Source organism: Halichoerus grypus, chromosome 7, assembly GCF_964656455.1.
Source record: "Halichoerus grypus chromosome 7, mHalGry1.hap1.1, whole genome shotgun sequence".
NCBI lineage: Eukaryota > Metazoa > Chordata > Mammalia > Carnivora > Phocidae > Halichoerus > Halichoerus grypus.
The window spans coordinates 67,101,778-67,125,956 of record NC_135718.1 but is presented as its reverse complement, the minus strand read 5'-3'; the positions used below and the strand labels follow the sequence as shown (position 1 = coordinate 67,125,956).

The following is a 24,179-nucleotide window of genomic DNA, read 5'->3' as shown; positions in this document are numbered from 1 at the left end:
GCAGGGTTGACAGGAAAACCCACTATGTTATTTCTATAGAAGTTGATTACTTCCTCTTTGAGCAACTCCAGTTGTTAGAAACTCCTTATGTTGAGTCCACATCCATCCTGCTGAACCGTCATTCCTCTGAGCCATGGAAACAGCTCTAACTCTTCTTCCACTTGTTAGTTCCACCCCCTGCTGAGAGTCCTCTTTCATCTGTCATTTGATAGGGGTTTTTGTGGTGTCTTTGCCATCTCGGCCATTTCAGTGAGACACATTGCTCTGGTTCTTCAGTGCCTTCGAGGGGATCCAGACTGGAATACAGAATTCCTGGTGTGGTCTGGTCAGCATGGAGCCGCGTGGGCCTCCTTCCGTTACTCCTGTCCTGCCTTCCTCTCCTCTGTGGTTGAGCAGCGTCGCCTACTGTATACAGCATTGTATCAGCGATGGTACAGGGTTGGAGGGGAGAATATTTCCATCCTTCCTTCAGCAGCTTTGCCATGTTACCCCTGTGTGGCATGCTGAATTTTCATGGAGTTTTATGAAGATTGAAGATGTCCGAAAAGTTCCACCAAAACAGGGTGTACAACTTTGAGACAGCACCTTCAAACCTGCCTGTTAATTTAAACACACACACACACACACACACACACACACACACACACACACCCCTATAGTAGGTAATGAGAATGTCTTGCTACTCTGTGTAACAAACACCTTTTGGCTTTTGTTTTTGACAGTTTTTTGTCTCACCTAATCTGGCCACTTTTGTTTTGAGTGTGGTGCCTCCAATATCCATCCTTGCTGTGATTTATGGACGTTATCTACGGAAACTAACCAAAGTTACACAGGATTCCCTGGCACAAGCCACTCAGGTAAAGGCCACTCCCCTGTGTGGTCTCCACTAGAATGAACTCAGAGCCAAGGTACTAGTGGGCACACCCTAAGAGATGTACTTAGGCTTTTCAAAAGCGTACTTACTTTTCCTTAAGTTAGCCCTCAAGATCCTAGAAACCGAAAATACTCTGCCTTCTAGACTACATTACTACCTACATCTTGGTGTAGATCCCACTTGACTGAACACTGTATGAACTCCTTAGTGCTTTACCATCACTATTTCTTATAGGATGGAAAAGCTAATTATATTTTGAAAATAGTTTCTGCATGACACTCTGTCCTTTATTAATTAATAAGTGAAGCTTTGTAATGCTATCCAATACTGTATTTTTTAAAAATTAAAAATAACTTACATTTTCATGTTACAAAAACCAAGTGTGTTTGTAATTGAAAGCTTGAAAATATAAAGAGGGAAAATAACACATACAACCCTGTCTCTCAGAATGAATGTTATTAACATTTTAGAGCCTATCCTTTTTATCTTTTTTCTCTGCATAAAAATATATTTCAGTGTCTGTTTATTAGCCCTCCTGTTTGTCTTTCTATCTACTTATATATGGTATGTATAGATAAATATGTATCTGTAGGTTTGTATGTATAGATAAATATTTGTTTCCAAAAATAGGATTGTTCATATACTCTGCTTTGTAACCTATTTTTGACTTAGTCATGTATCCTGAGCAGCTTTCTATTGATAGTGTCTTAAAAATGAGAGCCCTGGGGCGCCTGGGTGGCTCAGTCGGTTAAGTGGCTGCCTTCGGCTCAGGTCATGATCCCAGGGTCCTGGGATTGAGCTGTGCATCAGGCTCCCTGCTCTGCGGGAAGCCTGCTTCTCCCTCTCCCACTCCCCCTGCTTGTGTTCCCTCTCTCACTGTGTCTCTCTCTGTCAAATAAATAAATAAAAATCTTTAAAAAAAATGAGAGCCCCATTTTAACTTGCCTGTAGAAATCTTGAAATGTGACTTTCCTTTCCTGAAATGTATTTATTATTCTCCCAGCTAGCTGAGGAACGTATTGGAAATATAAGAACTGTTCGAGCTTTTGGTAAAGAAATGACTGAAATAGAGAAATACACCAGCAAAGTGGACCACGTGATGCAGTTAGCAAGGAAAGAAGCATTTGCTCGGGCTTGCTTCTTTGGAGCAGTAAGTAGATCATTTTATTTTATTTATTTATTTTTTCAATTAGCAATAATCGCACCTCGGATAAACCTCATTGGCTACGATACTGCCACTGCGCAAAGCTGGTAAGTAGATCATTTTAAAAAGACTGCAAAGGGTGGATGTTATGACTGAAAGACATTTTTATTCTGTGACTTTGCCATGAATAGAAAATAATTCTATTCCACTTCAGGACTAGGTGTGAGCATTCATAAACTATTTCTGTGAAAGAAGAGGAAAACCGCTACATGCAACAAAAGGCAGTGGGTGATGAGACCAAAACAGCATGGGATCAGACAGCTTCCCGGTGTGGTCCAGACCACCTGCATCCGCTTCACCTGGGACCTGGCTGGACGTGCAGATCCTCAGCTTCACTCCAGACCTATGAATCAGAAACTCTGGGGCGGGGGCCAGCAATCCGTTTTAACAGGCCTCCAGGTCATTCTGATGCAGGCAGTTTGAGACCCACTGAGGATTAACCAAAATAACTTCAGTGTATCTCAAGAAAGAAGTATGAAAAAATTGATCACATTGATCAAAACTCAAATACGACACTGAATAGAAAATCACCATGAGGGGAAATCCATAGCATATTCAAATTGGAAAGAACTTCAGGTGATTCAATAATGATCATGATTTAGGGACATGGAGGAAGGAGAGGCCCAGATAAGGCAACATTGACCAGAGACCATGCACCTAACAACGCTCAAGGCAGATAAGAGAGACAGGACTCCAACTGCTTATCCAGCTTTGCTCGGGGTGTCACATTACAATATATAAACACACATATTAACTATATATTCATCTCCTCCTTACGGAGGGAGTTCTTAATATTGTTCTTTCCTTTGCAAACTGACTAGATTGAATAAAATAGGAATCAGATGGGTGTCTTAGCTTCTAGTTTTCCTATTGATGAGTATATTTTCTTCAGTACTGTAATATTTCAAAAGTATTTTTTTATTTGAAATTCAGATTAAAATTTACTATTTGGAAAAATCTTGTTGTGATAGTTAAATGCAAAAAGGAAATTATAGGCCATGTTAATCCTTGTAGCATTTAGGTCTGTAGTTCCCACCTGACATCTCTGTTTTCTTCATTTGACAGACAGGGCTCTCTGGGAACCTGATCGTGCTTTCTGTCTTGTACAAAGGAGGGCTGCTGATGGGCAGTGCCCACATGACCGTGGGTGAACTCTCGTCCTTCCTAATGTATGCTTTCTGGGTTGGATTAAGCATTGGAGGTATATAATTTAAATAGGCTTGAGATTTACAAATTAAAAATCAGGTTATTTTTTCCGAAATAGAAATTTAACTTTCCCATTATACCACCTCTCATCCATTAATTTCCAACTGAAAAAACATTTCCTAGAATGTTAGTCCAACTTGACTTTGAAAGAAGAAATAAAGATATGAATGTGATCCCATGTAGATGGGCGGTTCCTTGGCTGGGAAGTTGAGGATTTTTACAGGCCTCTTGTGGCTCACTGAGCTCAGGGTCATACTGGAGCCGTATTTTCCAACTCGCATATTAAGACAGCTTGTTTGCTTTGGCCCTAGGAGGTGGGGAGGAGGAAGGACAGTGCTGAACAGGTGTGAACACAAACCCACAGTCCTGTGGTAGTGGTAGTTTCCTGACTGACAAATCACTGGGGAATAAAATTCCTTTTGTAAGAAGTCAACCATGTTCAAAATTGATGAACAATCAAACGGTGTAAATTATAAAGTTCATGAAACAGAGTTGCTTGCTTTTGTCAGGAATCTCTCAGAGTTCAGCTTTTGTTGTCCATTCCTGGCTAAAGGGAAGCAAGGTCCATGGAGGCAAATCTGTGGGAAGTCAGCGAGGTTTTCTTTTCTGTACCTCTCCGGCATGCCCAGCCAACAAGGGGCAAGAGATTTCCTGCTTTTTGTTTCCTTTCTTTGAAGACTGAGATAGAAAGGTTAGATAAATAGCCTGAGGTCTGGTCAACGGAAGTCTGGTATCCCACAGTGTCACCTCAACCTGAGATTTTTATTGTCAGGGTTTAAAGGTAGAGGCTTTTCCTTAGACATCTGCAGGCAAGTGAGAATATATATTTTCTGGACTGAGATTTCCAGAGATCCCTGAAAATAGCATTTTAGTTCTGCTGGCTGCTTTTTTTTTTTTTTTTTTAAGATTTTTATTTATTTATTTGACAGAGAGAGACACAGCGAGAGAGGGAACACAAGCAGGCGAAGTGAGAGAGGGTGAAGCAGGCTCCCCGCCGAGCAGGGAGCCTGATGCGGGGCTCTGTCCCAGGACCCTGGGATCATGACCTGAGCTGAAGGCAGACGCTTAACGACTGAGCCACCCAGGCGCCTCTCTGCTGGCTGCTCTTGAAGAAAAACCTGATTAAGACGGTTCAGGGTGCTGAGTGGCTTGGGAAGTGAGAGGGTCAGTTCAGGAGGAACTGGTGATGTGGTTAGTTCTTCTTTCCACCCCTGGGTTGAGCCTGCTGGATTGCAGGGTCTCAAATCTGGGCGGTCACGTTCCTTCAGGTCTTCTGGCCTGCCTCAGAGTGGACTTACCTACTACCACGTCCCCTCCCTGTGGCCTTTCTGTTCACATTCCATGCTTGACCACAGTCAGCTTTCCTCGCGTTTCCTGCCACAAGTTGACTTGATCTTTCTCACTGACACATCATCATCACCCAAAGTCCATAGTTTATATTATGTTCACTGGTGTTGTATATTCTATGGGTTTGGACATGTATCTATCATCACAGTATCATACAGAATAATTTCACTGCTCTAAAAATCCTCTGTGCTCTGCCTCTTTCTCCCATCCCCTTACCCTTCACAACCACTGATCTTTTTACTGTCTCCATAGTTTTGCCTTTTCCAGAATGTCCTATAGTTCAGATTGACATCTTTCATTTAGTAAATGGCATTGAGGGTTCCTCCATGTCTTTTCAGGGCTTGCTCATTTCTTTTTAGGACTGACTAATATTTCATTGTCTGGTGTACCACAGTTTATTTGTCCATCCACATATTAAAGGACATCTTGGTTACTTCCCAGTTTTGGTAATTATAACTAAAGATGCTATAAATACCCATGTGCAGATTTTCATGTGGACGTAAGTTTTCACCTCTGGGTAAACACAAAGGAATGAAATTGCTGGATCATATGGCAAGAGTATGTTTAGTGTAAGAAACTGCCAAAGTGGCTGTCCCATTTTGCGTTCCTGCCAGCAGTGAATGAGGGTTCCTGATGCTCCACATCCTCACCAGCTTTTGCTGTTGTCAGAATTTTGGGTTTTCGTCATTCTATTAGGTGTGCAGTGGTATCTCGCTGCTGTTTTATTTGCATTTCCCTGATGACATATGATGTGGAGCATCTTTACATATGCTTATTTGTTATCTGTATTTCTTTAGTGATGTCTTTGAGTTCAGGTCATTTGCCTATTTTTAAATTGGGTTGTTTGTTTTCTTATTGTTGAGTTTTAAGAGTTCTTATATTGTGGATATCTGTCCTTTATCAGATACTTCTTTTACAAATATTTTCTCCCACTCTGTGACTTGTCTTCTCATTCTCTTTGGAGAGCTCAAGTTTTTAATTTTCATGAAATCTAATTTATCAGTTCTTTCTTTCATTGATCATGTGTTTGGTGTTTATCTACAAAGTCATCACCAAACCCACAGTCATTTAGGATTTCTCCTATGTTATCTTTTAAGAGTTTTATAGTTTTTTTTTTACATTTAAGTCTATGATCCATTTTGAGTATTTTTGTGAAGGGTGTGTGAGGTCTGTGTCTAGATTCTTTTTTTTTTTTTAGCATGTGGATGTCCAATAGTTCCAGCACCATTTGTTAAAGATTATCCTTTCTTTTTTTGAATTGCCTTTGCTCACTTGTCAAAGATTAGTTGACTATATTTATCTGGATCTATTTCTGCCCAGTGCATTTTTAATTTAACCTGAAGAGTTTAATCCACTGTATTTTGCACAAATTTCCACAAATATATGCATGCACAAAAATACCTTAGAAAGAATATTTGGATAGTATTTTTGCAGCATCCTTACTAAGGGAAAGTATTACAAGTATATGTTCTTGCAGTTGACATGGTCTAGTGTACTTGGAGTTTAAGTCATTAATTAATTCATAGTTCAAAGGTGACTTTAAAAAGAGATGGTTGGAATATTTAACATTTCCAAATTCCTTTTCAGTTTTTAGCCTAGTAAAAGTTCTGTTTGTTGAGTGACTGAAAGGGGGGGTTTGATTTTGTGGATATGAATTTAAAATGAATATTGAGATGTTTTATATTCCTTTTAAGTAAGTGTTATATTTTATTTATATTGTTACGTTTTTTGACTAGGTAGATTTTCTCTGTAACATTGTGATTTTAATTTAGTTGTTGATTACTATGGCTATATGCATTTGTAAATTCCCAATCAAACATTTAATCTTTTTTAGAAATCAATGAAATTGGGGGAGAAGCTGAGGGCAAACAAGGGTATGAGAGGGAATTTTGAATATGGTAGTTGCCTCAAATCCTTTTTTGAAAGGTAACAGGTTTTATATTAAAAGCAAGTTATTGTTACTGTCCGCAGAGGTCTGGGAGTAGCAGATGGTCATTTCCTGGCATCGGTGACAGATATGTTTGCTTCTTGTCCTCAGGTCTGAGCTCTTTCTACTCGGAGCTGATGAAAGGGCTGGGTGCCGGGGGACGCCTCTGGGAGCTCCTTGAGAGAGAGCCTGAGCTGCCTTTTAATGGTGGGTCTCCCATGCGTTTGTTCTTTGCTAGGATTAAACAAATGTGGCTTTGGACAGTTAGACCAACTCCCTGCTCTACCTGCAAAGGACAAGCATGGCAAGGATGTCATCCCTGCCACACAGCAGAGAAGGGTGATCAGAGGGGCAGGCAGTGAGAGAGGAAGGATGGTGCCAGGCCCTGCTGCTGGGCAGAGGATGGCCCTGGAAGCGAGGGGGCTGACCATGCAGTGTGCCTTCCTGCAGGTGATTCGTTACCACCACAGCAGGAAGGAAGTGAGTACCACCCAGGGGTGCACATAGGAAGGGCCCTGGCCAGTCCACCAGATTTGTCTTCTGTAGTGATCCTGATGTTTGGGCGGCGGGGAGGGTGGAGGAAAGGAAGACAGATCACACATATAAAAGCCTCTGAATTTCTTGGCTTTGGATAGTGGGCTAGGGGATGCTGGTGTTAATTGGCTAGAGCCATCTCCTTTATTAGCTCCTTTCCTGGAAGCTAGGTCTGGGGGAGCTGTGTGGCCCGGAGCAGTAACCAGTCCTCACTCACTGACTCCCAGGACATTGTGGCTTAGCCCCAGATCATGAGTGAAAGCCCAGCATTCTCCAGTGTGACGGGCTGGAGGAAATAAACACAGCTAAAAGAGATTGAGCAGCTTCTCCCAAGTCATTAGCAAGGTAATACCGGGCTCTGAAGCTGTTGCACAAGGCCCACGCATTTACCGTCATTCTCTCAAAATATTTATTTAGAGTAGATAAGATAAACCCTGGCCCTGGGGAACTACAGAGGCAGCGGCACCGAGGAAAGGCAATGGGCTTGAAAGCAGACTGCTCCACTACCTGTTGTCTCTGCGAGTCAGTGTCTGGTCCTCTCTGCCTCTCAGGGCTGCGAGAATCAGACAAGCGCATATGTAGAGTGCCTTGGACAGAGTGGGTGCAGGGCAGGCTCCAGGTAAGTGTTAGGCAGAGGCCTGATCCTGCCGTGCCCGGTAAGAGCTCCTCCTGCAGTGAGCACAGGAGCTGTGGGCGGGGGCCGTCTGTAGGCAGACACGTGGGAGAACGGAGTTCGGCTGTCAGCTTGACCTTTGCGTTACGTAACTAGTATTCTATCTTGTTTCAGAAGGGGTCATTTTAAACAAGGAGAGCTTCCAGGGCACTTTGGAGTTTAGGAATGTGCATTTCGCCTATCCAGCTCGCCCAGAGGTGCCCATATTCCAGGATTTCAGCCTTTCTATCCCATCAGCATCGGTCACAGCGCTGGTTGGCCCAAGTGGTTCTGGCAAATCAACAGTGGTGTCCCTCCTGCTGAGGTTGTATGACCCCGTGTCTGGTGAGTGCTTCATCACATGGTAGGGTGAGAGGACTCTCCACAGCCCCTCTGCTCTCATGTTCTGGGAGAGGACCAAATTATGCAAAGACCTTGTATGTGAGAATTCTGAAATGCCAGAGGGCTTGTTCCCAGGAAAGAAATTCCTTATACAAAGGTGCCACTTTCAAGAGTATACAGAAGTCCTGTCAGGCCATTTGTGTATTTCGTGTCTGACCTCCTCACCTCTTTCTACTTGGAGCTGATGAAAGGGCTGGGTGCCAGGGGACGCCTCTGGGAGCGAGTGACTTCCTGAATTCTACCTCCTCATCTCCCGTGCTGGTGTGCCCTTCTGATGCCCCCTCTCCTGGGGCGGGCAAGGCTGCTCCACATCTCCAAAAGGGTGCCCACGTGTGGCTGAGCAGCACCGCCCACCAGCAGCACCGTGGAGTACGTGCTACTCTGTGCCGGCCACTCAGCTTGTAAAGCTGTCTGGAAGCCTTCAGGCTGCGTCCGCCCATGAACTGCCCTGTGGCTAGCGTGCAGACGGGTGATTTGGCAGCCAGGGACTCCCTTCTATGTGACTGCTTTATTGAAGCTATTTTGAGGTAGTAGGGATTTTCTTAATGGATTTTTCTTGTTCTGGTTTTTATTTTTAACTGGATTATAGCGTCTTTTAGAGGAAAGAATATGTTATTTTACTTCTTTATATCCTTTGTTAATTAAGATGTAATTGACATATAACATATCAGTTTCAAGTGTGCAACATGATTCAATGTGTGTATATATTGTGAAATGTCTAGTTAACATCCATCACCGCACATAAAGTTTATATCCTTCTTTATATCAGAGCCTGGAGTAGATAGTCCATATTAATGGATTTAATTTTGGACTGAGAAAACAATGGTGTTTCTCGGCAAGAAAACAACTCTAGGTAAAAATCACATCATTAATTTAAAATCAGTATGTCTTGTGATCTTTGTATCTGTGCTTTTTGGTTAAAACCATGAGAGAGCTGGTTATATGCCAGATAATTATTTGACTTGCAGATCCTGATCCACGGAATCACCAACTGTGTTAAAGTGGGTGTTAACTATACTGTTTGCCTCTGGAATCCCTGTTTTGATTCACTCTACTTGCTATAAAATTCTGAATTTAGAAAAATCCTAGTTAGGTGAATGCAAAGCAAGTCAAAATATGAAGCCTCTAGTTTCTTTATCATGGTGAATAAATATCAAGGAGAAAAGAAACTACATGTAAATTCCAGCCTTCGCAGACTGTAGAACACTTGTACTTTTTAAGTCAAAGACCTCAGGTTTTTGCCAGTGTATGAAAGTTTACAGCGGGCTTGTATAATTCCACGCCCCGACGGAGAAAGCATGGTGTTTCTTAGTCAACGTCATCGTCATCCCCAAGCATTACTGAGTTCCCTCCGTGTTGTAGAATTAATTCTGTTAGCTAGGGTCACGGAATTACACCTGATTATTTAAAAGCTCTGCTATGGTATCAGATTCGTGGCTGTGGATGATGAGTCTCCTCCAACTGCATTTATGCAGGAAGGGATATTTTAAGTGGTAATAAAAGAGCTAAAAAAAATCACTGGCAGGATTGAATTTCCAGGACACTCCTCAAAACTTCGCCTCAGAACCAGGCCTTCACGGTAGTTGCTGACATGGTCAGGAAGCTCCAGAGTTAGGCGGCCACTGTCACAGGTGCCAGCTTCAGAACTCTGCCAGGACTGCCAGTGTTGGTGCCAGCACGTGGGCACCTCACCGCGTGCCCCTATCACGTAACTCGGCTTCTGAATCAGCGTGGCACAGGTGAATCTTCTCGGGGAGCCGAGTCCCTCCAGAAAGGAAGCCACCACAGCAAAGCGAGCTGGGTGGATGAACTAGTGGGTGGGCTAGTCAGCTAACCACTGCAGGGGGACAGTAGACAGGGAAAGGCCGTGAAATACGTTGATTTTAGATGCTGTTTGGAGATTTTGAACATACTTTGAATCTTTAAAAGAACTGAATGTGGAATTTGTCCACCAGATCCTTTCTGTGTTTACATTAGTCATTGGCCCCGTGACACTCCATGACTTTCCTCTCCTTTCTACAAGGAACTATCAGTCTCGATGGCCGTGATATCCGTCAGCTAAATCCAGTCTGGCTGAGATCCAAGATTGGGACAGTGAGTCAGGTAAGAAGAGAGGTTTCTATTTTTATTACACGGTCTTTTATATTCGCTTTTATTATGTATCTTTTCCTTAGACTTGAACCCCTCAAAAGAGAAGGAATGGAAGTTCTCCAGATGTGCTAAGCTAATCTCCCATTGCATGTTTTTTAGGTTTGTAAGTAGTGCTGTATCCTCAAGACCTTAAACACTTGAACCAGTTGAAACCAACTTTTTATCCAAAGCTGGGGACTAGTATAACTTTGTAATGCAGGTAGTCCAGAGGATGGGGAGGAAATGATAGAACTTTTTAGCTTTTACTGACTCTCCCACAATTCCCATTCTCATCACCAGCACAGTCTACTGTTTTATATAATGGGTTTCAGGAATAAGCAAGCAAAGATTATGGCAAGAGCCAGGGTCTCCTTGCAAAGAGGTCGCAGATTTCAAGGCAGAATGTTAGTGTAATATAGTCACTTTAATGAGATCATTTGGTGCAGGAAAATTTTGACACAGCTGTTTATATTTTACTACCAGGCTATGTGCACAGCAGACAAACCTGAGGTTTCCCTCATTTCTGAGCCTCCCCCTCTAATGAACTTCTCCTCAGACCTTACCCTCACCCCACTCCACTAGGTGAGGAGCAGGAGGGGCAGTGATGGGGGCGGCTTGGTAGTATATGGATAGCAGCAGTGCATATTGTTTAGGGATGGAGAAAAGAAGCTGGAGGTTTATTTGCTTTTTTAGGACTATTCCACAAGGTTCTGTTAAAATGTCATGTTCCCACCTGGTTTGTGTCTATTTCAAAAAGTAATGAATAGAGATGGATTCCCCCTCGATCCTTAGTGGGAAGCCCACAGCTGGGAAATATAGACGGACCCGGCGCCTTCCATACCTGCCAATTCCTAAGGGAGGGAGCTTGCATTTATGAAGTATCAACTATGTGCCAGGCACCTGCCATGGGATCTCATTTCCTATGGTATAATGATGAAATCAATCCTGTTCATGGAAAAGCGTGAATTTTTTAAAAGTCAGCTGGGCGAATTTATGGAGAATGAGGAAATAGAATCAAAATAGTACAAAGTTGGGTACCTGGGTGGCTCAGTTGGTTAAGCATCTGACTCTTGGTTTCAGCTCCAGTCTTGGGATTGAGCCTTGCGTTGGGCTCCCTGCTCAGTGTGGAGTCTGCTTGTCCCTCTCCCTCCCCCCTCTGCTCCTCCCTTACTCACTCATGCACATGTGCAAGTGCTCTCTCTCTCTTTCTCTCCAATAAATAAATAAATAAAAATCTTAAAAAAATAGTATAAAGTTGACCCTTGAACAACATGGGTTTGAACTGCATGGGACCACTTATACGTGGTTTTTTATACCACAGTACTGTAAATGTATTTTCTCTTATGATTTCTTAATAATGTTTTCTTTTCCCTAGCTTACTTTATTGTAAGAACACTGTATAGAATATATATAACACACAAGGTACGCGTTGATCAATGTTCATGTTATCAGTAAGGCTTCCAGTCAACGTAGGCTATTAGTGATTAAGTTTTGGGGGAGTTCAAAAGTTATACTCAGATTTTCAACGGCATGGGGTCAGCACCCCTAACCCTCATGTTATTCAGTGGCTGACTGTGTATTCTTTGAGAGCAATTTAATAGTTTCTTAGATGTAAGTACTGTAGTAAGCTTCACTATATTTCCTAGATATGCTTGAAGTCTGTTTTGAAATTTGCAAGAAATAATGTTTTGTTTCCAATTTGCAGGAACCAATTTTGTTTTCTTGCTCCATTGCTGAGAACATTGCTTATGGTGCAGACGACCCTTCCTCGGTGACTGCCGAGCAGATAGAGAGAGTGGCTGATGTAGCCAACGCAGGTGCTTTCATCCGAAACTTCCCCCAAGGATTCAACACTGTGGTCGGAGAAAAGGGTATTCTCCTTTCAGGTACCTTTTGTTACTGCTTGGCAGCAAAAACTCTTGCTCCAAAGAACTCTCCAGCATTTCATACAGCAGTATTAATTTCTAATTAGGCTTTTGTCCTTAGAGTTTATGAGATTGGACTTTCCCCTTTCTGAAATCTCTTTTGTATGTGGATAGCTCCCCAGTTTCCTTCACTTTCTACCTCAAAGGTGTTCCCAAATTCCCGCGGAGTGTCCCACTGAGTAAGAACTCAGCCACAGCAGCTTTTTTCTCATCTGAGAAAAGAATGTATTTTGCAACTTGAGATCCTTGAAAATTGCAGAAAATAAGACAGATACAGGGTGGCAGGATGATTTGTCCAGGGAGGCAGGGGCTGTGAACATAGAGCAGAACTGAAATTGAAGAGTTCTCTGTTCCCCACTTTGTACTTCACATGTTAGACCAGCGGTCCACAGACTCTCCTATAAAGGGCCAGAGAGTAAATATTTTATATTTTATGAGCCACATGTGGTTTCTGTCACATATCCTTTGTTGATTTTTTTTTTTTAAACAACCCTTTAGGAATGTGAAAACCACTCTTAGCTTGAGGGCCGTGCACAAACAGGAGCTGGTCCTGATCTGGCCCCACGGCACAGTGTGCTGGACACGGGCAGGACTTGCGGCTGAGGCTCAGTCGCTGTTCCCTGGGATGTTAGAGCACCTTAGAGCGCATCGCATTCTGGATACCGTATTTTCAGGAGGGAAAGAAAAAACTTGTATTCTATTGCCTTAGAATACAGAAGTGAGACCAATGAGTAGACTTAAAGGGAAATACATTTTTGGGTAAACACAGATAATTTTTTCGTTACAGTTATTGACACGTGCTGCCTTCCATGGAATGAGCGCTCTGTCCCCAGAGGTGTCTGCCTCCGTGTCAGAGTGAGGGTGGCCGGGTTGGACTGGAGCAGTTGTCCTTTCCAACTCAAAACTTTTTTTTTTTTTTAAAGATTTTATTTATTTGACAGAGAGAGACACATCGAGAGAGGGAACACGAGCAGGGGGAGTGGGAGAGGGAGAAGCCGGCTTCCCGCTGAGCAGGGAGCCCGATGCGGGGCTCGATCCCAGGACCCCGGGATCATGACCCGAGCCGAAGGCAGACGCTCAACGATTGAGCCACCCAGGCGCCCCTCCAACTCAAAAATTTTTGTTTCAGGTTAGACCACAGAAAATTTAACACAGACATGTTTTGATTGTGTATGATTTTTTTAAACAATAGGCAGTGGATGAAAAAATGTTTTGGATAGATTTGCAAGACTGCAGCAGTAGAATCACACATGGCTATGTAAAAGTGACCTGCTCTGGCATCTCTGAAACATGTCCTTGGGTAGAAAACCAGTTTCAGCTGCTCATGGTGACATTATTGAGCGTCAGGGGGTGGAGCCGGGAGCTACCTCACTCCATCCAACAAGCGTGTCACCTTCTCTCTTGGAACAGATTCTACAAGTCCTTCCCTCTACCAGGATTCTCAAGCTCCCATTTCAGAGTGAAATAACCAAAGGTTTCAGCCCATGCTAACTTTCTGGGGGGAAGAAAGGACATCTAGTGACAGATTCCCAGTGCACTAATTGGCACTGAGGATTTCTCAGAGCTGACCCAAAGCCCTCAGCTGGCTGCTCAGCCAGCCCACCTCAGAGCACTCTGACACCCTCACCAACTTCAGAGGTTCCAAAAAAAAGGGATTTCCCTGGTTCCCTTGTTGTGAGCACGGGGCTGCCTATTTGAGGACAGCTTTTAGGAGCACCACACATTTCAGTTGTAATTTGATTTCAGTTCATCATTTGATGAGCTTCTTTTAGATGAAATAATGTAATGTCCAGTAAGTACTATTAATAAGTATCTCATCCAATAAAACCAACCAAAAAGGACTGTTTTCATCACCAAAAATATAGGTAGTGAGTTTTCCAAAATGAAGTAAGTTGGGAGAAGTCCTGAGTAGTGTTCTCTGAGACTACCAGTTGTAACTTGGGAGTCCCGTCTCCTGGGGTAAAGGAGAGAAGGTGGTGTGAGGCAAAGAGGAGGAAAGGGATTATCATAGATGTTCTTCTGCTTCCCTCTGTCTGTCCCATCTGCATTTACCCACTCCTACCCACCCGCACCCCCAGTTTCTTCCCTTGCTTTTAGTAGAATTTGAGTTCTAAGGGGGCGGATTAAAGTGGCTTACTCAGACCTTGGTTCTGCCACTTACCAACTATGAGACCTGGGACTGGTTATTTTGTGCCTTGGTTTTTCATCTGTGAAAAGGGAATAATTACAGGATCTACTTCATAGGATTTTTTTTAAGATTGAATGAGATAACACCATAATGCTTTTAGACAATGCCTGTTACATAGGAACTCCTCAATAAATGTTAGCTATGATCATTGTTATTAATTTTGAGGTTGATGAGGAGACAATATATTTAAAAAATAGGCCTTTGTTCTACTGTCTATCTCAGATGTGACTAACCAGAAGAAGCTATCTTCAAATTGCCACTTAGCTTATCAGAAAAACCTGTTACCAAGAATTTTTGTTAAGGCTTTCAAGTTTTAAAAAAAATATATTGTCATTGTCAGGTGGGCAGAAACAACGGATTGCAATTGCCCGTGCTCTGCTTAAGGTAAGCTTGAAGCCATTTGGCCAGAATTTTTTTATTATCATTTTTAATTAGGGACCTTATAATTTGTAATTTACTCTTCTTCTTCCTTTTGTTTGTTTTTTTTGGACGGGAGGGTAGATATATGGTTGATAGTTCTGGTGAAAGATGAGTTGGGAGTTCCACTGAGTACATGTTGTTCCAATTTAACAAGGATTTCTTTGGCATTAGGAGCCCAGTGCTGTGCTAGGGTTGTTGGAGGGAGAAAACTTTAACACATGGACCTTCTGTGAAGAAGTATATGGTCTAACAAGCGAAACAGTGATTATATAAAACTATCAAAACAATACAAGTATGATTCTTTGTATAAACTATAGTCAACTGCTAAACTTAGTAGTATAGACTGGAAATACTTACCCAAGACTCCTAAAAGGAGAGGGAAAGCCATTTTAGCTGAAGGCCCCAGACATTGTAGTTTGTAGGAAATGATAGCCTTCCCCTTTGTTATAGAACTACTCTCCTCAGATTTATAGATGATGTTTTTAAAAAACAGCTTTATTGAAGCATACCATAAAACTCACCAGTTTGAAATGTACTCTTCAGTGACTTTCAGTAAATGTACAATTGTTCAACCATCACACAGTCCAATTTTAGAACATTTCTGTCACCCCAGATAGATCCCTTGGACCCACTTGCAGTCTTTCCCCACTCCTGGCCCTAGTCCCAGGCTGCCACCAATGTACTTTCTGTCTGTCCTGATTTGCCTTTCTGGACATTTCAGATAAATGGAATCAGACAAGATGTGACCTTTGCATCTCGCCTCTTTTACTAGTATAATGTTTGTTTGTTTTTTCAAGGGGAGAGGGGCAGGGGGAATGGGAGAGAGAGAATCTTAAGTAGGCTCCACTCCCAATGTGGAGCCTGACGCGGGGCTCGATCTCACGACCTTGAGATCATGACCTGAGCCGAAATCAAGAGTTGGAGGCTTAACCGACTGAGCCACCCAGGCGCCCCACGAGTATCATGTTTTTGAGGTCTGTCCGCATCTCCGCCTATATCAGTCCTTCTTTACTCCTTTCTCTTGCTGAGCAGTATTCCTCTGTGCGGGCACAACACGGCTCGAGTACCCACTCGCCAGTGCTGAACATTGGGGCTGTTTCCAGGCTAGGGCTATTGTGACTAGCGCTGCTGTGAGCAAGCAGTGTACAAGTTTCTGTGTGAACATACATTTTCATTACTTGTCAGCAACTTCCTAGGCACAGCTAGAATTTAATGTGTTAGAGACATCAGCTGACTCTTACCTTGTCTCAGTTTTATGTGATGCTCCTAACTAAACTACAAGCAGAGAGTCTAGACTCTGTCCTACTCACTTTAGATCCCGCCTCACACTGCTGGTTGACTGGCCAACAGGGTAAAACTGCACTGTAAACAAGGTCCAGTCCAGCGATGCCCGCGACAGTGGCTCAGAGAGTCACCTCTAACTCTTCCATTTATGTGCTTACCTCACACAGTTAGGAGTCTGTGCTTTTCTTTTTTGTAGCAGCTTTATTGTGATATAATTTACATCCTATACAGTTCACCCATTTAAAGCGTGCAGCTCAGTGCATTTCAGTGTAGTCCTAGTTGTGCATCCATCACCAGAATCAATTTTAGAACATTTTCGTCACCCCAGGCAGAGACGCTAGATTCTTTACCAGTCACACATGGCCTCCTCTCTTATTTCTCTATTGACCTCAGCCCCAGGTAAACACTTACCTACTCTCTGTCTCTGTGGATGTGCCTGTTCTGGACATTTCATATAGATGGAGTCCTGCAATATGGGGCGTTTTGTGTCTGGCTTCTGTCACGTAGCAGAATGTTTTCAGGGTTCATCCATGTTGTATCGTGTATGAGTACTTCATTTCTTTTTATTACTGAGAGTTTGTGTTTTGATAATAAAATTGTGTTCCTTTTCAAAAGAAAAGAACATTAAAAACATATTAAAAACAATTAAAAATGTTTTTCTTTTTTCAGAATCCCAAAATTCTTCTCCTAGACGAAGCAACCAGGTGAGCATATCTTAATACTCTGTGTGATTGTACAAGCCAAATTCTTCCTTTACCAAAAACTTACTATTCTGTACTTCAAAGCGGTACAACTGAAAATGCTGTTTTTCCCGCTCCCACTTTAAAGTGAACAGGTCTGAATTAATAATGACAGCTGGGAGGCAGTGGACGGGCCGGGTCAGAAGTGGAGGGTTCTTGGGCACCTGGGTGGCTCAGTTGGTTAAGCGACTGTGTTCGGCTCAGGTCATGATCCTGGAGTCCTAGGATCAAGTCCCGCATCGGACTCCCCGCTCGGCAGGGAGTCTGCTTCTCCCTCTGACCCTCCCCTTTCTCATGCTCTCTCTGTCTCATTCTTTCTCTCTCAAATAAATAAATAAAATCTTAAAAGAAAAGAAGAAGAAGTGGAGGGTTCTAGTCTCAGTTCAGTCCCATTTGTGATGAGCCCCGGGTCACACTCGGCAGCAGCTCCACAGAGTGCTTTCTACTTCTGTGACAGCAGGTCTATGGAAATCAAGGGTCCCAAGTTTCCTTTTTGTAGTATTTTTATAATATAAAAAATAAGATAGTAGAAGTGTATATACAGTAGAAGTGGTGATCTTGGTCGCGGTGAAGATGCGCTGCTCCTGTAGGGTAACTGCGTGTGTGACAGGAAGCACATGAGCGCGCGGCATGCGCGGGACTGACGTCTTTGCTTTCTCACACGGTTTCCTGTTTGAAGTGCCCTCGATGCTGAAAACGAGCACCTTGTGCAAGAAGCTCTAGACCGACTCATGGAAGGAAGAACAGTGTTAATTATTGCCCACCGTCTGTCCACTATTAAGAATGCTAATATGGTGGCTGTTCTTGACCGAGGAAGGATTACAGAATGCGGGAAACATGAAGAACTGCTTTCAAAACCAGATGGGACATACAGGAAATTAATGAACAAGCAAAGGCTTAGTTCGGCGTAAAGGAGCAATTACTGATAAAGTGAACATGAGAGGCTTTAGAGCAAAACATCGTTGCAGGAAAAAAACTTAGAGATGGTATCTAATCTGTAAATCATACTTCAGGTTATTTAAAATATGCCTATTTTTTCCAAGGTGGGTAAAATATCGTTTTGAGATGTACCTGTTCTCAAGACCTTTTTATTCAGAGTTTTAATAGTTGTAACTTTCTAAATGTCTATAGCACTGAAGTTATTTTCAGGTTTTTTACTTTCTTTTATCCTGGAATACTTTAATTAATATAACATGGCACCTCATTTTTATTTTTTACCCGCTGCTACAGGTTGAAGCTGTTGTCCAATGACAACTTTGAAAAGGGGATTATAAATAAAAAGCTTAATTATTTTAGGTGATTTGCCAACCACTGTGTAATTCTCTTGGTAGTATTCTGCCTACATTGTGTCTCATTTTACTAGAAGATGAAAATCGTCCCTTTTTTTATTCTGATAATCTCCTGAAGTGAACCTGACATACAGACATAGAGGAATAGTTAGCATCACATAGCGAGAAGGGAACATTTATGTTCCCACCTCCTGTGTCTTCAGGGGTATGAAACTTCAGGTATATGTGTTCCTCTGGGATGAGACCATGTTTGGATGTGTGTGGTTTTCAACATTTTTAGCATGTGAAAGCCTGACGAGTTTTAAAAAGGGAAGAAGCCCATCCTTTGAATATGGAAACTTCTATTTTCATTATTCACACATTTCTTACTGTGGAAAGTCAGGCATGAACTGCTAGGTACTATCAAGAGGTAAAAATGAATTTTACATTTAAGTCATCCGAAGGCATTTATTTTGAAAGTTATCTTTTAAAAATTTATAATTCCTAGCCAGATTTTAGGTTTTATCCATTAAGTACTTTTGAAATTTCATTCAATGAAGCAAAAACCTAAATAACTGTAATTTTCAACCTTAAAACATTTGAAGAAAGCTTAGTTCTTCCTATTCTACAGAATATCAAGAAACTTTCAGAACTTGTTATTCTTCTGACAAGAGGACAATGGCTCTTTTTATTTATGATTATAGTTTTATTCACCCAAATGCCTCCAAATTCTGAAAGCAATGCTGATAACCATTAGATTTGCCATATTTCAAATCAGTGCTGTTGATTTGCTGTTGCCTCAAGAAAAAGTGCTTCTTTTACATTGATGATGCCAGAACCTAAGAAATAACTGTGTTGATGTAACTAAAATGGAAGTTTGCCCGTGTTCTAAGTATTGATGAGTTCACTGATTATGCTGGAAGGAGAAACCACTACTTCATGATAAGCGTGTGGTATTATAATTCATTCTACATAAGGGAATTTATTATTGAATAAAATGAACTCAGTGAAGGAATGAACTCCATGTTCTTTGTATTAGGAAACAATACACCTGTGACAATCATTTTAACAAGCTTTACTTGTATTCTTTATACAATTTGCTATTATGATGTGGTTCTCAGAAAGCAGACAAAACACAATTACAAGGTTGGATCTGAGGGAAATCTCTTTGTGCCATAGAAGTATTTACAAAATTGAATTTGATCATTATATTTTTTTTTTTCTAATACAAAATGTTCAATTGTGTCTTTAGGGAACATTTTATATCCTGGATTAAAATTTATAGAGAACTTTATCTTTGTCTGTCACTTCTTATAAAACTTCATTATATTCAGTTTCTTACTGGAATTTGGCTGTGGAGATTCAGGAATAAAGAAAAAAACTAACATTATAAATAAATAAAAGTAAGTAGTAATTACAAGTTCCTTTCATTTCCTCCCTATCTGATTGTTAATGTCCTCATTTTTGTTTTTATTTTTAAAAACTTTATTGCTATTTACAACCTGTTAGAAGGTGGGGGAGGGACAGTAAAATATCCCCCAAACTGAGAAGGTACTTAGAGACTGGAGAATGAAGCAGGTGACTCCATCCAATTTACACAGAGTTTTATTCAGGGTAACTTGCTGATGGGGGGTCGGGTGGACGACGATCCAGGCAGCTGCACAGCTATTCTCCATAAAGTCCAGACCTTGGTCTACAGATTTTATAGAGCAAGGAGATGTGTGGGTAGGGAGGGCACTGTAGTGAGATCAAAGGGCTTGCATGCACCTAACTGACAACTAACCTTTAATTAGATGTTGTGGCGCCATCCATGTGTCGGGAAGGGTAAAGACTCTTATCTCTAACATTCATGGGAGGCCAAAGCAAGCCTCCACACATCCCAGCCTTGGTGGGCATTTCTGAGGTATGTATATTAATCTTGAAGGGGCCTGGAACACAAGAGAGGTCATTGAGCAAACATGAACAAGATGGAGGGCTAAAGATGGAGTCAGTATTGTCAATACTCCTACATAAACACTCTAGTTGCTTCAGTGCAATAAATAAATATCCCCTGCTCCCACCTTGGACAAGGAATTGTGCTGTTGAGTTGATGACATAATGATTATCTGCCCTCAAGGAGCTTCTAGCTTATTTAGAAAGATAAGGCAGATAAAAATCAATTACGAGAAAATAGCTAAATAGTACAGAGGTGGTGTTGCTAACACTGTCACTGTGGATGGTACCACTTTGTTTCCAGAGTGTTTATACATGTTACCATGTTTGATACTTTGACAATCCTATAATTTATTTATTTTTTATTTATTTGACGGGGGGAGGCGCACAAGCAGGGGGAGCATGAGGCAGAGGGAGAGGGAGAGGCAGGGAGCCCAATGCAGGGCTTGATCCCAGGACCCCGGGATCATGACCTGAGCCGAAGGCAGACGCTTAACCGACTGAGCCACCCAGGCACCCCAGGCAATCCTATAATTTAAAGAAATACCTATCACCCCCTTTTCACAGAAGAGGAAATAAGAATAGGCAAGTTGCAGGGGCGCCTGGGTGGCTCAGTCGTTAAGCGTCTGCCTTCGGCTCAGGTCGTGATCCCAGGGTCCCGGGATCAAGCCCCACATCAGGCTCCCTGCTCAGTGGGGAGTCTGCTTCTCCCTCTCCCACTCCCCCTGCTTGTGTTCCCTCTCTCACTGTCTCTCTCTCTGTCAAATAATAAATAAATAAAAATCTTAAAAAAAAAAAAAGAATAGGCAAGTTGTAAATTAATTCAGCATTGATGCTTTATACAAGGAGATATTCATGAAATGGGAGCCAGATCATGGGGGACCTTCAATATCATGCTGAAAATCTTAGCTTTCATCCTACATGCATGGAGAGCCATTGAAGGATATGTATGTTCATATAAGCAATTTAGAAAATAAGCAAAAAAGAAAATTTTAATCACCAGAAATTCTACCTGTGAAGATAAAATTTCATGTTAATGAGCTTAGTGTTTTGTTGTCCACCCTCCCAGGCTCATCTCTATGTGCAAGGCCTTCTCTGACTCTGGACCTGACTGGTTCTCAGGAAATAATCATAAGCTAAATAAACCATTATAGGCTAAACCCTTGTCAGTACATTTTTACAAGTTAAGGCTCTATTTTGGGAAATTAATTTTATTTCATAAAAAATGCCAAAGCTGTTAGAAAATAAATGAAAATAAATGTAAATGTTACAAAACATTAAGTATATTAATGAAAGAAGTATGTGAGAACTACATTGTAAATGTTCCTTTGGGGATGTTTTACATGATTTTTACGTCTGAGGCATCATGGCAATCTCTATTCATTCAACTCATTCAAAAAACATTGAGCATCCTCTTATTTTGTTAGGTCCTATGCCAACAAAGGACCTGTGCCTCCCTCATGAAACTAGCCCATGGGTCAGCAAACTGTGACCAGTTGCCTGATTTGTATGGCCTGTAAGCTAAGGATGGTTTTTACAGTTTTGTTTGTTTGTTTTTAAAGATTTTCTTCATTTAGTGAGAGAGAGAAAGAGTGCGCAAGCTGGGGGAACGGTAGAGGGAAAGGGAGAGAATCCCAAGCAGACTACATTGAGTGTGGAGCCTGACTTGGGGTTTGATCCCACCACCTTGAGATCCTGACCTGAGCCAAAACCATGAGTCGAATGCCTAACTGACTGAGCCACCCAGGTGCCTCAGTTTTTACAGTTTTAAATGATTTTTAAAAACCAAAAGAAAAATATTTCATAACACATCAAAGTTACATGAAATTCAAATTCCAGTGTCCATACATAGAGTTTTATTGGAACATAGCCACACTCATTCATGAGCAGTTGCAACAGACTACAGCCTGCAGGCTAGAGATACTCTCTGCCCCTTGACAGTTTGCTGACCACAGAACTAGTGAAAACGATATGCATTCTTCCCTGCTCGGAGGACTTTTAAACTACAATGAAATTTAGAGTTATCTCAAAAAGTTCCATTGCCATTAGAGGCAATTAAATGAATGCCTTGAAAATGATTGGGCATGGATAATTTCCATGATGAGTTCTTTATTGTTTCCCTGCCTTTCCATTTTAATAATATCACCATTAATATGTTGGTGATAGTGGAATTCTAACAATTCTACCACAGCTGCAGGAAATAATTCTGGCTACTATCCCATTGTCGATTGCAGTGATTAGTAGCACAGAAATCAAAGTTTGGTCTTAACTGAAAGGCAGTACTTTAGGAAGGGTATATAGAAGGGAGGCATATGTTCAAGTTGAGCTTCTCACATGTATACATGTGTCTATGAGGCATTTTTTTATTTCAATAAAAAATGGACTCATAGTGGACATACTGTTTTGTGACCAACCTGCTTTTTAAAATTTTACAATATTTTCCTATATCCTTAAGTATTCATTACACACAGCTACATGTATTCTTTTTAACCATATACAATTTTATAATGTGAATATACTATAAATCTATCATTGGACATCTTTCTATATTCTTTGCTATTATAAACAATACTATTTATTATGATTTTTTCAGATAAATTCTAAAAGTGAATTGCCACCTTTAAAGAGCATATACAAGTTATAAGGCTTTTTGATAGATTATCCTCTTAAAAGACTGTACTAATTTATAAAAATCTCGCCAGAAGTGTATACATCAGCACCTATTCCTCCACAGCCTTTCAACATGAACTATTTTCATTTTTTATAACTTTCCAGCTAATCCAACAGGCAAACAATACTGATAGGTGGTTTGATTTGCATTTCTTTAACTATTAGTGACGTTGAAGATCTTTTCATGTGTTTTTGGTCATTTCTAGTCTTTGACTTAATGCTAGTTCATGCCCTTCATGCATTTCCATTTTTTTCTATTGCGGTAGCTTGCTTTCTCTTACTGATTTTCTTTAAAGAGTACTATTTTATTGGAAATACTGTTTTTCTTCAGTTTGTTTGCCTTCATTCTATGTTTGTTTTTTGACATTCACAAATACAGTCACATCTATACTATCTAATTCTCACGAGTACTATTAGTAATTTAATAGAGGCTCAAAAAGGTGACACAGATAGTAAATAGCAGAGGTGAGATTTGAACCAAGTCCCATTTAATTCCAGAGTCTATACACTCAATTACTAGGCCAGTAGTTATCAGAATGTCCCCGGACGGCAGCATCACCAACACCTAGAAACTTGTTAGAAATGCAAATTCTCAGACACTGTGGATGGGCAGCAACGCAGTTTAACAAGCCCTCCTGGTGATGATACATGTTCGAGTGTGAGAGCCACTGCACTACACTATCCCTTCTTCTAGATGTCCCGTATAAGGGACTATACTATTTAAAATGAGGTCAAAGGATAAACAAGGAAATGATTTTTTTTTTTTTTAAGGAGATGGCAGCCACTAGGAAAATGTAGAACCCTGGGTAGTGATAAAGAAGTACTTGGGCTGCCCCCAAGGCATAGGTCCTGATACTATTCACGCGCTGCGGTCTCCGGTCTCCACTGCAGGAGGCTGACATCCATGGACTGCATTCAGGAGCTACAGTGTACCAGGATGTTGCAGTGTTGGTTAAGTGTGAAGAATGACTCCAGGATAGAGCTCTTCTTTTTGACTGGGGTAATTGGCCAGTTCTACCAAGTGGGGCAAGAGGTGGTAGGACAGGGGTCCGTCCCAAAGGAAAACAAGAATTCAGTTTTTAACACGTGGATCGTCAGGAGTCTGAAGGACATGCAGGTCGAGGTGTCCACTAGGGAGCTGTTTAGAGCCTACAGTTTTTGAGCAAGATCCGGGATAAAGATGTGGACTTGTGGCGTCACTAGCGTTCACTAGCGTGGATGAGACAGTGTGGAGTGGGGAATGACAAATGTAGAGAAGAACAAATAGAGTGTGAAACCACTGGCAGCTTTTCCGATTTTCTCCCTTCTCAGCGTGGACCAGGGAACCGATACTTCCCAGTTCCCAAGAGGCTCAGGAAAGACCAGCACGCAAAGAGAGGCTCTGCGTTCAGGCTGCTAGAGGGCCAGTCGAGAAGGGCGCCTGTCTCTCCAGTTTCACTTTCCTGAGGTTCCGGACACCCGCCAGCCCCCTAAAAC

General features: G+C 41.7%; 1 protein-coding gene and 1 pseudogene across 3 annotated transcripts in view; one reads left to right on the top strand and one right to left on the bottom strand.

The window, feature by feature from the left end:
- ABCB10 (ATP binding cassette subfamily B member 10) overlaps positions 1–19,395 on the top strand; it is a 33,770-nt gene extending 14,375 nt beyond the window's left edge. The window contains exons 4-13 of one of the 3 annotated variants that reach the window (XM_036072401.2): positions 723–857; positions 1,878–2,024; positions 3,144–3,279; positions 6,670–6,765; positions 7,880–8,089; positions 10,170–10,249; positions 11,982–12,162; positions 14,730–14,773; positions 16,763–16,797; positions 17,513–19,395. In XM_036072401.2, coding sequence (XP_035928294.1) covers positions 723–857; positions 1,878–2,024; positions 3,144–3,279; positions 6,670–6,765; positions 7,880–8,089; positions 10,170–10,249; positions 11,982–12,162; positions 14,730–14,773; positions 16,763–16,797; positions 17,513–17,744 — 1,296 coding nt within the window. In that variant the 3' untranslated portion in view covers positions 17,745–19,395. The remainder of the gene's footprint in view (positions 1–722; positions 858–1,877; positions 2,025–3,143; positions 3,280–6,669; positions 6,766–7,879; positions 8,090–10,169; positions 10,250–11,981; positions 12,163–14,729; positions 14,774–16,762; positions 16,798–17,512) is intronic. The other 2 variants (XM_078077691.1, XM_036072402.2) reach the window with 2 other exon arrangements.
- Positions 2,042–2,124, bottom strand: LOC118523016 (U4 spliceosomal RNA; annotated as a pseudogene).
- Positions 19,396–24,179: the final 4,784 nt, after the last annotated feature.